The sequence below is a fragment of the Acanthochromis polyacanthus genome, chromosome 7, assembly GCF_021347895.1.
Source record: "Acanthochromis polyacanthus isolate Apoly-LR-REF ecotype Palm Island chromosome 7, KAUST_Apoly_ChrSc, whole genome shotgun sequence".
In the NCBI taxonomy this organism is placed as follows: domain Eukaryota; kingdom Metazoa; phylum Chordata; class Actinopteri; family Pomacentridae; genus Acanthochromis; species Acanthochromis polyacanthus.
The window spans coordinates 29,141,669-29,155,092 of NC_067119.1; the positions used below are offsets into that span (position 1 = coordinate 29,141,669).

The window sequence follows — 13,424 nt, forward strand, 5'->3', positions numbered from 1 at the left end:
GTAAATGTTTAGAAAGAGACAAGTTGTAGATAAAGAGCCTTAAAGCCATAGTAAATGTGTTGGAGACTGCTTTTTGCCTCTGGTGCTGGTACATTTGTATGGAATGCCTGCTGATATTAGAGCAGGAAACAGCATCCTCTTGTGTTTGACACACAGAGGTACAGAATCTGAATATAAGTTTCATTACTAGCCTTGTATTGTCAACAATTGGAAACGAAACGAGATCAAATGGAATATATAAAACAGCTCTACACATAGTCAAAAACCATTCTGGTTAAGTACAAGTTGAAGTTCTTGTAGTATTTCCCTGCAATGTGATCGACGTCTCTGATTGGCTCGATTTTAGAAACGGGGCGGGATTATGAGACAGCAGCGACCAATAGCGTTTGAGCTCACCGCCTCACACCAAAAAGTAAACAGACCTGTTTTGATGTGTCAAAAAAAAAATCAGCGACTTTGCTAGCTCGTCTTTTCATCAAGGATTTGGTGTCAGTGTAAGCAAACATCAACTGTGAAAAAATACCTTTTAGTGGGCACGAAATCTTTTTCTTGCAGTGGTGTTGTTTCATCTTTTAAGAGTCTCGCTTTGTGTTTTTATAGTGCGTTACATCAGCTAGCAGGCTAACAGCTGATAGCCTGCTAGCTGATGTTCTCCGTTTAAACTAACTTCGCATTAGCTGAAGCTTAGCTGCAGTTTGGCAGCTAGCAGGAGGTTGATGGTAGGTCGTATGTGTCTATTTAGTTTTGTGTCTAGCAGCTTCGAAGATTAAATTACGGTGTTAACGGTGTGCATAACTTGTTATAAATCTGTAATGTTACACTAACTGTGCGGTAACATATCAGACGAGCGTAGCCACCCTTTAGCAACGAGCTGCTCAGCCTGTTCTTCCTCTGGTGTATTTTTCTTCTGCGTGCCGTCGTGACTTAAACTTCGTCAGTTTAATATTAGTTCACACGTATGTGAGGAAAACTTGGAATGACGTTAGTGCTTGGCGGATAAACGTGATGAAGCCTGAGCACCAGTGTCCTGCCATGGCTGAGGATGGAGCGCTGAGTCCGGTGGGAGGACGCCCCGGATCGTCAGGCCGACCGAGCCGACAGACCTATAAGAGTTCAGCCCATTTCCGCAGCCTGCTGGACGGCCTGCTGTCTCTCAGACAGAGTGGCATCCTGTTTGATGTGGTACTGGTGGTGGAGGGTCGACCCATCCAAGCCCACCGGATACTTCTGGCAGCCTCCTGTGATTATTTCAGGTAAAACACAGAAGCTGGCCTTATTGCTTTACTTTCACTTTTCCTTATAGTTTACGTATGTGTATGTACACTAAAGTTTGGGGTTTTCCATGAAAACTCATAATTTTATTGATGTACTAACATAATTGCACAAGGGTTTTCTAATCATCAATTAGCCTTTCAACACCATTAGCTAACACAATGTAGCATTAGAGCACAGGAGTGATGGTTGCTGGAAATGTTCCTCTGTATCTCTAAGTAGATATTCCATTAAAAATCAGCTGTTTCTGGCTAGAATAGTCATTTACCACATTAACAATGTCTAGACTGTATTTCTGATTAATTTAATGTCATCTTGACTGAAAAAAAAAAGATTTTCTTTCAAAAATAAGGACATTTCTAAATGTCCCCTCAAACCTTTGAATGGTAGTGTTCCTCTTCTAACCTCCACCCCTGTTTCCACTCAGGTAAAAGACTTGACTTAAAAACAAATAGAGAAGCAGAAGCACTCAGTATTCATATACATAGCATCGATGACCAAAAGGCCAAACACCATCAGGCAACTAAATGTATCACCAGTTAAGTTATTGCACATGAAATCTTCTGTTTTAATCCAGCCTCCATTTGCATACTTTGAAGTGTGATCTAATCAGTTATTACAGATGTCACAAGACACAGCCAAGGCTGGGTGCAGTTTAAACCAATGTTATTCTCTTTTATATCATTCAGCTTATCTCCATTTCACAAAACCACTGGTAGTTCGCACAGGCTGGGCTTGGGAAGTACCTTAGCTGTGGTGTAAAGTTTAATATGGGCTTCAACAACTTCACTTTTGCTTTGGCCTGAACCCAGTGGCTTTGCGCTGTAGATGTCACTTAAACTCCTGCACAGGTCACTTTTCTGACCTTTCACTTTGTCTTGTTGCAGAGGTGGTTTAAGGTCTTAAAGGTGCGCAAAAGGACGGATTTCCACCGCTCAGACTATTTTATCAATCTTTCAAATTTCACCATGTTCTTTTGAAAGAAGCAGGCGTCACTTCCTTATTTTTATGACCACAAAAACACCCAACAAATTATAAGACAAGTTAACTGATCAGCTGCTACATAGAGAGAACATCTGGTCAGTTTGCAAGAAATACTCTGTATTAGGACTGAGCAATTAATTGAAATATTATTGAACACCACAACAAGGGCACGTGCAAGTGTCTAAATTGCATCATACCAATATAAATAAAGCATGATGGTGCTCCATAGATGCCTCAGTCTTAGGGTTGCAAAGGGGCTGAAAATTTCCGATAAATTTCCAGAAACTTTGCATGGGAAGTTAAGCTGGGGAATTTTGGAAATATTCCAAATTAAAAACTTTCCATGGGAATTCTGGGAATTATTGGGAATTTATGGGAATTAACTGGAAATTGGGGGTAATTTAAACAAACTGTATCATATCCAAACATAAATGTAAATATTTTTTGTCATAAGCAGACATCCATGTAAAATAATACAAAAACATGACATTTCAACAGATTTATTTCAGTAGAACTTTAGTTTTTATTCTTGTATGAACAATTATTTTAATGAACAACCAAAACATGAATGTTGAGTAAATACTCACCCCCTCCCCCACCCAATCAAAAAGTAAAATGATCAAATTTGAGGTAGCTACCACCATAATTAACTAGCCTCTTAAATGGTCAATGAAATGAAAAATAGCTTTCATTTAGCACCGAACTTACCAGCTAGTTAGCTACTGTATTACATTTTTATTTAATATTTGCAAGTTAACAGGGCCTGGGTAAATATATTTACCCCATGATATTATCAAAACTTACTAGACTTTATATAGTCCGCGGGCTCAAATGTGTGGCTTCAATAGTCTTGTGCTTTGAGCTCAAAAGTGTGGCCTCCAGGCTTCAAGAAATCACCTGTGCATGTGATGGAGGAATGCACAGTGCATGTAGGGGGCGTGGCCTCAATAGTCCTGCAGTAAGCAGTGTGCTGTGTGCATGTGATTGAGGAGTGTACTTGCATTAAATCTGGTTGTTTTAGCCAAGACTATCCTACAATATATTCCCCCCCAACTATATTTAAGTTACCTGTTAAGGGCCAACCTTCAATTTTGTAAATTTCTTATTTATTCCTGTTAATTCCCATATATTCCTGTTAATTCCCATGGAAAGTTTCCAACTTTGAAAATTCCCGGAATTTTGCAACCCTACTCAGCCTACACATTTATATACAAATATACATTTTTCTCTGGACATAAGAGCACATACTTGTTTTGTACAGATTTTGTTTCAGTGGAAAAGAAATGCAAACTGACCATTTACACAAATACTGGGACTCAATATCGCAACATTGCAGAAATATCTGTCGAAATAATATAAATAATATTAGTGACTGATTAAGCACACATCACCTGTAGTGTAATCATTCATATGAGGTAATGAGTACTCACAGGAACACCAGGAAAAATGCAACAACGCAGCATAACTGATCATAGCCGCGGCCATCAGACGCATGATCTCAGTGCGCTGCGTGTTGTCGGGTTTGGTTCTCTGACACGCCTTCACTAGGCGGCTCAGACTGCTGCTTTAGCTACACTTTAGCGGACAATGTGCTCAATGTGACGGATGATTCAGTGCCAGTTTAGCTTGATAAACTAGTTAAGTGAAACAGAGTTACAGCCCCTTTTTGGGTTAATGTTGTAGTTTGCGTTACATTGCGATTTCTTTCTGTTTACGTCTCATGAACCTTTTAGGTTTTGTAGACGGCATTAAGTAGATGCAATCCCTGGTGTCCACATGCAGCCGACAGCGTGTGCGACATAGAGGAATAGTGGAGTCCATACGTCACTGTCTCCTACATGTTGGTTTGTTGCCTGATGTGCAGGAGTGCAGAAGTATTTTCTGTGGCATGCATGGTGTCAGTACACTCTGAAGCTCCATGGTTGGGAAGCCGCCCTGTAATCCCACTGCAATGCTACAAACGGCTGAAGATACAGCTCTTTACAATATCCCTTTACAGTTAAGCTGTTACTGTATGCAGCTGGATGTGCTCTGTGCACACCGCTAAAAGAAAACAATGAGGATTTGGCTGAAAGCATAGGAAGGTTTTGTGATGGATTCTGAAATCTTAGCGTTGGAAGCAACATGGTACTTTTCAGGGGTTTTTTTTCTGTTTAATGTAAACCCTTTGGAAATTTTGTCGACGCTAATGCCAGAAAACCCAAAGAGACAGAGAGATGTGCATTGTGCAACAAAAATGGCAGTCAGAATTCAAACTGTGTCTATTTTTGCTTCATGGTATGAAGTATTAATACGTCACCCTTCTCCATTAGGTGCATGTTTGCTGGAGGCCTTCGGGAGACACAGCAAGAAGAAATTCCAATTCATGGAGTTACCTACATGGCTATGAAAAAATCCTTGACTACATCTACACGTCAGAGATTGAGTTAGACCTGGAGTGTGTTCAGGAAGTCCTGATCGCTGCCACCCTGGTACAGGTAGGATATATGTTGCTCTTTTCCTAAATTGTTCATTCTTCTTTTCTTTATTCAAGCCACCCTGCGTCCTTTCGTGTTTTCCAGCTTGAGAACGTCATTAGCTTCTGCTGTGACTTTCTTTTCTCCTGGCTGGACGAGGGCAACATCTTGGAGGTGGCCCATCTGGCCGATGTGTACGGACTGCAGGAGCTCAACACCAGACTCCACTCCTACATCCTCAGGAACATTCAGACTCTGTCTCGAACAGAGGCGTACCGACGGCTCCCCCAGGAGGAGATCTTCAAGGCGCTGAGCAGCAATGAGCTTCACGTGAGCAGTGAGAATGAAGTGTACGAGGCGGCGCTTCACTATCACTACAGCCCTGAACAGGTGGAAACTGACCAGGTGTACTTGCAGGTCAGTCCGAAGGTGTGTGGCCTTTTTGTATTCATCTATCCACAAAAAACCTGCCAACACTGGAAAAAATGTCCCTCTCAAAACAAGAAAAAAAAACGTATTTCAAGGAACTTCTATCTTGAAATAAGTTAAAAATCTGCCAATAGAACAGCTGAAAAATGGCTTGGTAAGATTTCTTGAAATAAGATGTGATATTTAGAATATTGAGATCTTAAAATTAGCTGGGAAAACTTATTTTAAGCTGCATTTTACCAGGATTGTCAAGCATAGGTGTCTTAAAATAAGCCAGATGTGCTAGAAAATAGTAGTTTTCCACTCAAAAATAGATTTTCGCTTTCATGTAACCTTCTAATTTGAGATGTATTAAACTTATTTTGAGTTTTCTTGTAAAATAGAACTCAAAACAAGATCATTTCAAGATTTTTTGACTTAACAAGATATTTAAGATGCATTGTCTTAAAACAAGTGCCTCCATCTTGCTGAAATGTCACTTGTTAAGTGAATTTATCTTAAATCAAGTGGGATGAGACATTTTGACTAAAATAAGACAGACAGACTTGGTAAAATCTTGAGTTTTTGCAGTGTAATTTCATTGTGCATTAGGCTGATTGTGCGTTATTGATGCTGTATCTGCCTGAATTGCTATTTTGTCGTCTTTCTCTCTCAAAGGACAATCTCAAGATGCTCGATGCCGTGCGTTTTTGCCTGATTGAGAAGCAGGTTTTGCAGAGACTTCACGGCAGACTGAGCCAGTGTCCGCTGAAGGATTCGGTTTCCGCTGCCCTCCGTTACCACGAGCAGGAGGTCTTGCAGCCCGTCCTGCAGACTCCTCTCACCCAGCCACGCTCCACCTTCCGCTGTGTCCTGGGCTTCGGGGGGATGTTCTCCTCCAGCTCCAGCACAGACAGCGAGCACCTGTTTCAGGTGTATCACCCGAGCTGGGGGGAGTGGAGGACTCTTACTGCCACCTACGCTCCCCGAATGTCCAACCAGGGCATCGCTGTGCTTAACAACTTTGTTTATCTCATCGGAGGAGACAAGAACAGCAGTGGATTTCGTGCAGAGACCCGCTGCTGGAGGTCAGATCCCATCAGAACAGTTATTCTACTTATTGGTTCATATTGTGATTAATTTAGTGTAGCTGCTGTCACTTTTTGTCAGCCCTTTATAGCAGTGAAAGTAGTTTCACAAACAGTGTTGCTGCATTCTAATGACAGTATGCATTGCCATCAGTTGCTTCCTTTTTTAAACTGAAAACTTTCATCTGAAAGCCAATTTTCTCTTTTATCCAGACCATCAGTGGCTTGCTTTGAATGCTCTAAATTTTCCTGCCATATTTCTAATTGCCTGTCTTGCTACCGTTTCTCCCCTTTTCTGCAAACCAATTATTGCCGCTTGATGTAAAATCCATAGCAGGAATGCTGCCACAGACCCCATATGTAAAACTTTGGTATGCTGCAACACAGAGAGATTCACACGGCGCAGATAACCTCCACTCATTTCAGAATCGGCTTTAATGGCCAAGTACGTACACAACTTACAAGGAATTTGGTTTTGGCTGCTTGTGTCACTCTAGGAATAAGGAAAGAGAATAATACAAAACACTATAGAAAGAAGAAGAGGAAAATAGTAGCAATAACAAAATATAACACAATATATACAAGCTAGAAAGGAATATATAAACACAGTAGTACAGAATGATCATTTCTACATGATGATGCAGTGATTATCGTGAATTACTTGTACTTTTTTTCCTCACACAAACATCCCTAGTTAAAACTACTTACACTCATCAAAGTAAATTCTGAGAACTTTGTCTGAGTTTTACATGCAACTGGTGCTAAATTACAGACTTAATTTCAAACACCATTTAGGAAATTATTGCTACGTCATTATTCAATATTCCAAGTTGAAATAACTTGTTCATTTATTGCTATGATTTTTTTTTATTTCTGATGAAGCTCTAAGAACTAAAACTTTGTAAGTAAGGGGAGTTCAGGTCATCCTCAGAGTGCAGGATTCATTTCATTGTTTTGCTGGATCTTCATCAGCAGATGTGAAAGTGCTCGGGGAAAATAATTATCCTCTCAAATTTCCTATTCTCCAGCCGCTGGGCAAATTCCATGCGCTGCTGAAGCTCATATGATCTGATCAAAAGCCCAGAACAGCCATGAAAAAGACCTCCTAGTGAAAAAGGCCGAATACAGAAATCACTTCACTGAACTTGTTTGTTCCAGTAGATATTTATAAGATAAGATAACACATCACCCCTGTCCTCCAAAACCTCCACCGGCTCCCCATCCTACAACGCATCTAGTTCAAAGTCGTCCTGCTGACCCACAAAGCCCTCCATAACCAAACCCCCCATACCTCAGAGACCTGCTCCACAGCCTTCGTTCACCCACTGCAAACCTTCTCCCCTTCGCTCAGAACCAACACGAACCCGGGGCGACAGAGCCTTCTCCATATCTGCCCCCACACTCTGGAACTTCCTGCCACAACAAATCCATGACTGCACAGATTTGACCACCTTCAAATCACTCCTCAAAACCCACCTGTTCAGAACTGCTTTTAACACATAATATCAACTTACTTTATGATGTATTTTACTACTTGTTTTTATTTTTATGTTTTTAATGCTTGATGATTTTTTATGTAGAGCATCTTTGAGTGTTTTGAAAAGCACTATACAAATAAAATGTATTATTATTATTATTATTATTATTATTATTACTGTAAACTTTTGTGATCCCAAGCCAAAAATAAAGTTCACTGTTACAGCAGCTCCAAAAAGCAAAAGTATGAAGGCAGTACAAGACTAAATTAGAAACACAATGCAAAATTGTAGAGAACATTATATATGGAAGAATATATTTTTTTAAGAATGCTATATACAAGAGGATGAGGTTGTAAGAGGAAACAGTGCAGCGGTAACAGAGGCAGACCAGTGAAGTTTATAAAGCGACATTATACAATCTGAATAAAGGACCTGCAGAAACGCTCCTCTTTACACTAAGGGTGTCATTTCCTTTTGCATCCAGTTTTTCCTCCCCTTTGCTGCTGATTGAATTTCTAAATTAACTGTCCTTATTCACTGTTTTGAAACTTGCCTTTTCTTTCCAGATACGACCCCCGTCACAACAGCTGGTACTCCATCCAGCCTCTGCAGCAGCAACACGCCGACCACTGTGTGTGTGTGGTGGGCGGCCATATTTACGCCATCGGAGGGCGAGACTACAGCGACGAGCTGGACTCAGTGGAGCGCTACGACCCACACAGCAACACGTGGGAATTCGTGTCACCTCTGAAGAGAGAGGTACGACATTTAGGAGGTGAAGGATGAAAGAGATGCATGCGATACTTGAAACATCCACATGATGGTGCTGTTTACTCACCTGTGTTGTTAAGGGTTTTTTTTTTCTCCTCTACAACCAGTATTTGAATTTCTTTTAACCAGCCTGTTGTCCTTATTTACGAGCACCAAAAAATATTGTTTCCTTGCCTGAAAAAAATAGAAGAAATTCAGCAAAAAAATCCCCAAAATTCTGAAAATTTGCAAAACCTTCAGGAAGAAAATTCCAATAATTCCTTAAAAGTTTCCCTAAAAATTTTATTTTTAAAAATCCCCCAAATTTGGCAAGAAAATATTTTCAAAAAATTAGTAAAAATCTTCCAAAGAGACCTAAAAATATCTAAAATGATCACATATATATCAGCAAAACTTTTAATATTTTCTTTAAGAACATTCACAAAAATCAACCAGAATACAGCAAAATTCGCTGGATTTTGGTCGATTTTTTTTTTGTGAATGTTGTGTAGAAATATTTAAAAAAAAAAACATTTTCCACTAAAAAAATATTCAAAGATTTCCCAAAAATGTTGAAAATGTGGACATCAGAAGTTTGACTGTGAATATTTTTTCCCACATTTTCAAACTTTAAAACGGGTCAGTTTTATCCCGCAGTATGACACGAGGGTTAACTCCGCTTTAACTTTCTCTCCAGGTGTACGCCCATGCTGGAGCAGTGGTGGACGGGAAAATCTACATAACATGCGGGCGCCGAGGGTCGGTGTACCTCAGAGAGACCTACTGTTTTGACCCTGCAGCCAATCAGTGGACGGGGTGTGCGGAGGGCCCAGTGGAGCGGGCGTGGCACGGCATGGCCGCCGTTAACGGACACGTGTACGTCATTGGGGGAAGCAATGATGAGCGTGGATATCGGCGTGATGTCCTGAAGGTACAGCATCACGAGTCATCACTGCTGTTTGTCGTCACACAGTGGAGGCAGTGTGGGCGCTGGTGAACACCAGTGTCATGCAGTCTGAAACTCCAAGCAGTTTCTGGGTGCTGTTTTTTACTCAGTCATGCATCTCTTTGCAAATGAAACTTTATTATTATTAGTTATATGGCAAATTTTTAAAAAAATGGAATGAAGATACACAATTTTGATTGGATAAATGATGTTATTTGGCAACCTACTAAAGATGACATGAACAGCAGATTTGAGAGGCGTGTCATCTTCAGGAAGTTGCCAAATACATCTTTCTTTCATCATGTTTTCATTTGTATTTTGCCTTCGTATGTGGCCGTTTTTTTTGTCCCCTACTTCTTGGATCTGACCTCACTATTCTGTCACACAAATTTAAATGAGAGAATATTTCATAGTCTTTTGAGTGCTGCTTTATTTTACAGTCTAATGAGTGTCACTGTGAGCTCGAAAGTTGGAAAATTTGGACAGTTTAACTAATTAGGTTGACGTCCCTGCTGGCGACAGCAGCATCTTTCCACAGGGGTCACTACTGTTCAGACAGAACTTTTAGAAAGTAAAAATGATTTTTTCAAAGAGCTTCCTTTTGTTTTCAGGTGGCGTGCTTCAACCCCACAGCCAACTCATGGTCTCTAATCACACCACTCCCTGCTGGACACGGAGAACCCGGCATAGCGGTGCTGGACAGCCGCATCTACGTCCTGGGAGGACGCTCTCACGACAAAGGCAACAGGATGAAGTACGTCCACCTGTACCACACCGACACGGATGAGTGGGAGAATGAGACAGAGTTTAAGGAGCGCGTCTCCGGCCTTGCAGCCTGTGTGGTGCTGATGCCGCCCTCTGTGATCGCTCAGGCCAGGAACTGGGAGCAGCGGACCAAAGCTGCGTGGAAAGAGGTGGACATGGACAACTCGGAGGACTCCAGCGACGACTGAGTCTTCTTTTTTCCTCTTCAGCATGTGGGGTTTTAAGTCCATGGCGGATATCTTTTGCTTATAGCAGCACCGTGTCCTTTTTGCATGCTGACCGCTTCGAGTGCCTCTGAACCAAAGTGTCATTCAGGACATTTGCACATTTTTTGTGACCTCTCAGATGTGATCTTAGGAACTTTCATTCAGTCTGGGATCCCCTGCTTGCCCTGCAACCTCCCAGCCCACCTCGCCAAATGCTAATGCGTGTTGCTTATCTTCCTTATTTTCTGACGCTGTTTATCGTAGAGAGAACCTTTCTTTCTTCTAGGTAAGTGAAGCACTGAAGACTACTGCCTATGCAATAAGAAGGTGTTTAAGGTGTTCTGGAGCCTTGATTTATTCTTCTTTTAGGACTTTCTGACACTGGATCTTCTGAAACTGAGTTCAGACTTTCACAGGCAGCTCTTACCATCAGTCAGTATACTGTCAGTTTCTAAAGAAAAAAAAAGACTTTAAAAGAATCTATATTATAATGAAGCACATCTCCAACTCAGCTACTGATTATCGCCAGGTGAAGTTATCATCACACCCAAACTACTGAATAATCATGAAATCAAGACGTTCAGCTGATGCATCGTGCCTTGTTTTGCGGATCAGTATTTTCATGTTATCAGTGTGCGTTTAGAGGGAGATGAGCCTTAGGTGTTGTGTCTCGGATATCATAAATGGCTTTAAAAGACAAGACGCTGTTGATTTGGTGATTTTGTACCTGAATGCTGAGGCTCTGGTGCTACAGGCTGCAGACTTCTCCTCACACTGTGTTGCCATGTCTGTAAATCGTGTATGACCGTCGAGTCTTGATATCTGTGTGAAGAAATCCAAACTATTGTTTTATTGTGTGTTTGTGTCCTTTCATTGATCTGACATACTGTGTAACTTACGCCAGATGGAGATTACTGTCCCATTATTTCTACTTTGCTCTGCGCTTCGTTTTACTTGCCTCACTTCATTGTTGACGCTGTTTAATATAGAATACAGGTTAAAGGACATTTTCACCGCTATGCATCCGAGTCTAATTCAAAGTATACTTCTCTTGTTCGTATAATGACGTTTTGTCTTGAAGGAAAGCAATGTAGTGGAAACATTATGCAAAATTAAACTAGTATCTGACTCATGAGGTAAGTTTTGAAATTAAATAAACATAGTAATATATAATTGTTGTCATGTGTGCAGCTAAGTAGGCGTTGATTTTACAGTGAGAACACATTCTGAGTATTTATTATTTAAACTAGACTGCATTAGGGCTAACAAAATAAAATACTTGGCATTTCTCCAGAACGAAGCTGGAGGCTCCATTTATGCTTCAGTTTGGTCATGACATAACAATAATGTCCTGAATGTTTCTCAGGAAAGAACTACTTAATGTAGAACCAACTACACAGAGAATCGAGAGAAAATACCAAGAAATGACCATGTTAACTTTAAGGGTCGTTCCAGAATTGGAGGACATTTGGGCTTCAAAATTTTTGAAAAATAGACTTCCTCTTTTTCAGTTTTCTGCTCCATATTCATCAATAATAGGTAATAAACTATCAAAGACTTGATTGGCTCAGCTTACACATCAGTGGTACCATTTTTATTCCATGTTTTATTTGTTGTTTGCTAACCCTACTCTAATCACAGTAACAGGGATGCTAATCCATGCTAATGTTAGCTTTTTCTCAGCAGTAGAAGATAGATATTTAGCTAGCTGTTACTGCTGACCAAGAGGACAAACTGACTGATGGGGGGAAAAAAAAGAGAAAAAGTAAAAAGAATTTGTCTTCTCCTGACAATATGAGGTAGAGTGAGACATTCAATCAAGGCTGACAATGTTATGGAAATATGAAAAAATAGAAGAGAGGATATACTTTTGTTCTACCCATTGTTTTGGAAAACTGATGATGTTCATTTCAGCATTTCATCTCATTCACTGTTTTCTTCTTTTTCTATCAGATAAAAAGGTTGTGTTACCAGAGTTATGTAGGACACATTCCATGCATGATAATTATTTAAAAATATTTTGTTGATTAAAAAATGTTCCCACAATTACATCAATGAAAAAATAATAATACCAAAAATATTTAAATTAAATTTTAACAGTTTTATATGAGATAAATTTGTTCATCATTGGGGTGGTACAAGAGAAAAATGTCATTTTAGGGGAAACTCCAGACTATTTGGTATTTAAAAATATTTTTAAACATTCTTTTCTCCTATTTTTTTTTTTTTTTAAGATTTGGTCTCAGGACAAGTACATTTACACAACTGCAGGTTTTAGTATTTTCTACATGGATTATTTGAAATTTGAAGGATGGGACGTAAAATGTCCTCCAATTCTAGGATGACCCATGAATATTTGTTATTTCTATAAGAATTTAAATAAATCTTGTATAATTTATTAATTGAATTATAACAAATAAACTTTTTTCCCCTTTCTGGCATCTGTGCCTTTCGGCTTAGACTCATGATCTCAGTATGGCTGTAAAAGTTTTTTGTTTTTATTTGTCGTTGCCCTTTGGTTTAATTCAACATTTCATTGTGTAAATGTAACAGTTAGCCTCCACAGCTGGTCGTCCTCCCTGTTTGACCTCCGGTGCTCGCTGCCTCGTGTTTTTTATTCCACCCAGTCTCTCCCAGTTCCTCTCCATTTGGCTCTAGACTCCATCAGCTTTATGAAGGCTGACTGCTGCTTTCCTCTCTGAGGCTGTTTCATCTACATCTGTTACCCCCCACCAGCTCTAAGTGGCTGCCCCTCCCTCCCCGTTCACACTATTGTGCCAGCCCCCCAGCAAGTTGTCTGCCAGGATCTGCTGACACCAGCACTGGACATCCACCATCAACAATCTGTTGTGTTTATGCATCCCTCTTTTTTACTCTGAAGCTCTAGTACTACCTGGGGGGCGCTTAAGACGTATGTCATGCACTTAACCACGTCAAACATCTTAGTGTGGGTCGATCTGCTGCTCTTTGCTGGACCATTATCAAAGCAATTAAAAGGCCCACATTAGCCTCTGATGTGCTGCTCTACTGATTAAACCCAGTGGAGCTGAGGATGTGTGAGCTGAGGGAAT

The 13,424-nt window shown here is 40.3% G+C and overlaps 1 protein-coding gene across 1 annotated transcript; it reads left to right on the forward strand.

The window, feature by feature from the left end:
- Positions 1-285: 285 nt before the first annotated feature.
- Positions 286-12,794, forward strand: klhl22 (kelch-like family member 22). The gene is given in 8 exon segments (XM_022217205.2): positions 286-1,253; positions 4,569-4,642; positions 4,645-4,733; positions 4,818-5,129; positions 5,799-6,208; positions 8,253-8,445; positions 9,134-9,367; positions 9,994-12,794. Coding segments are annotated over 8 exon segments (1,902 nt in total). The 5' UTR covers positions 286-1,005; the 3' UTR covers positions 10,336-12,794.
- Positions 12,795-13,424: the final 630 nt, after the last annotated feature.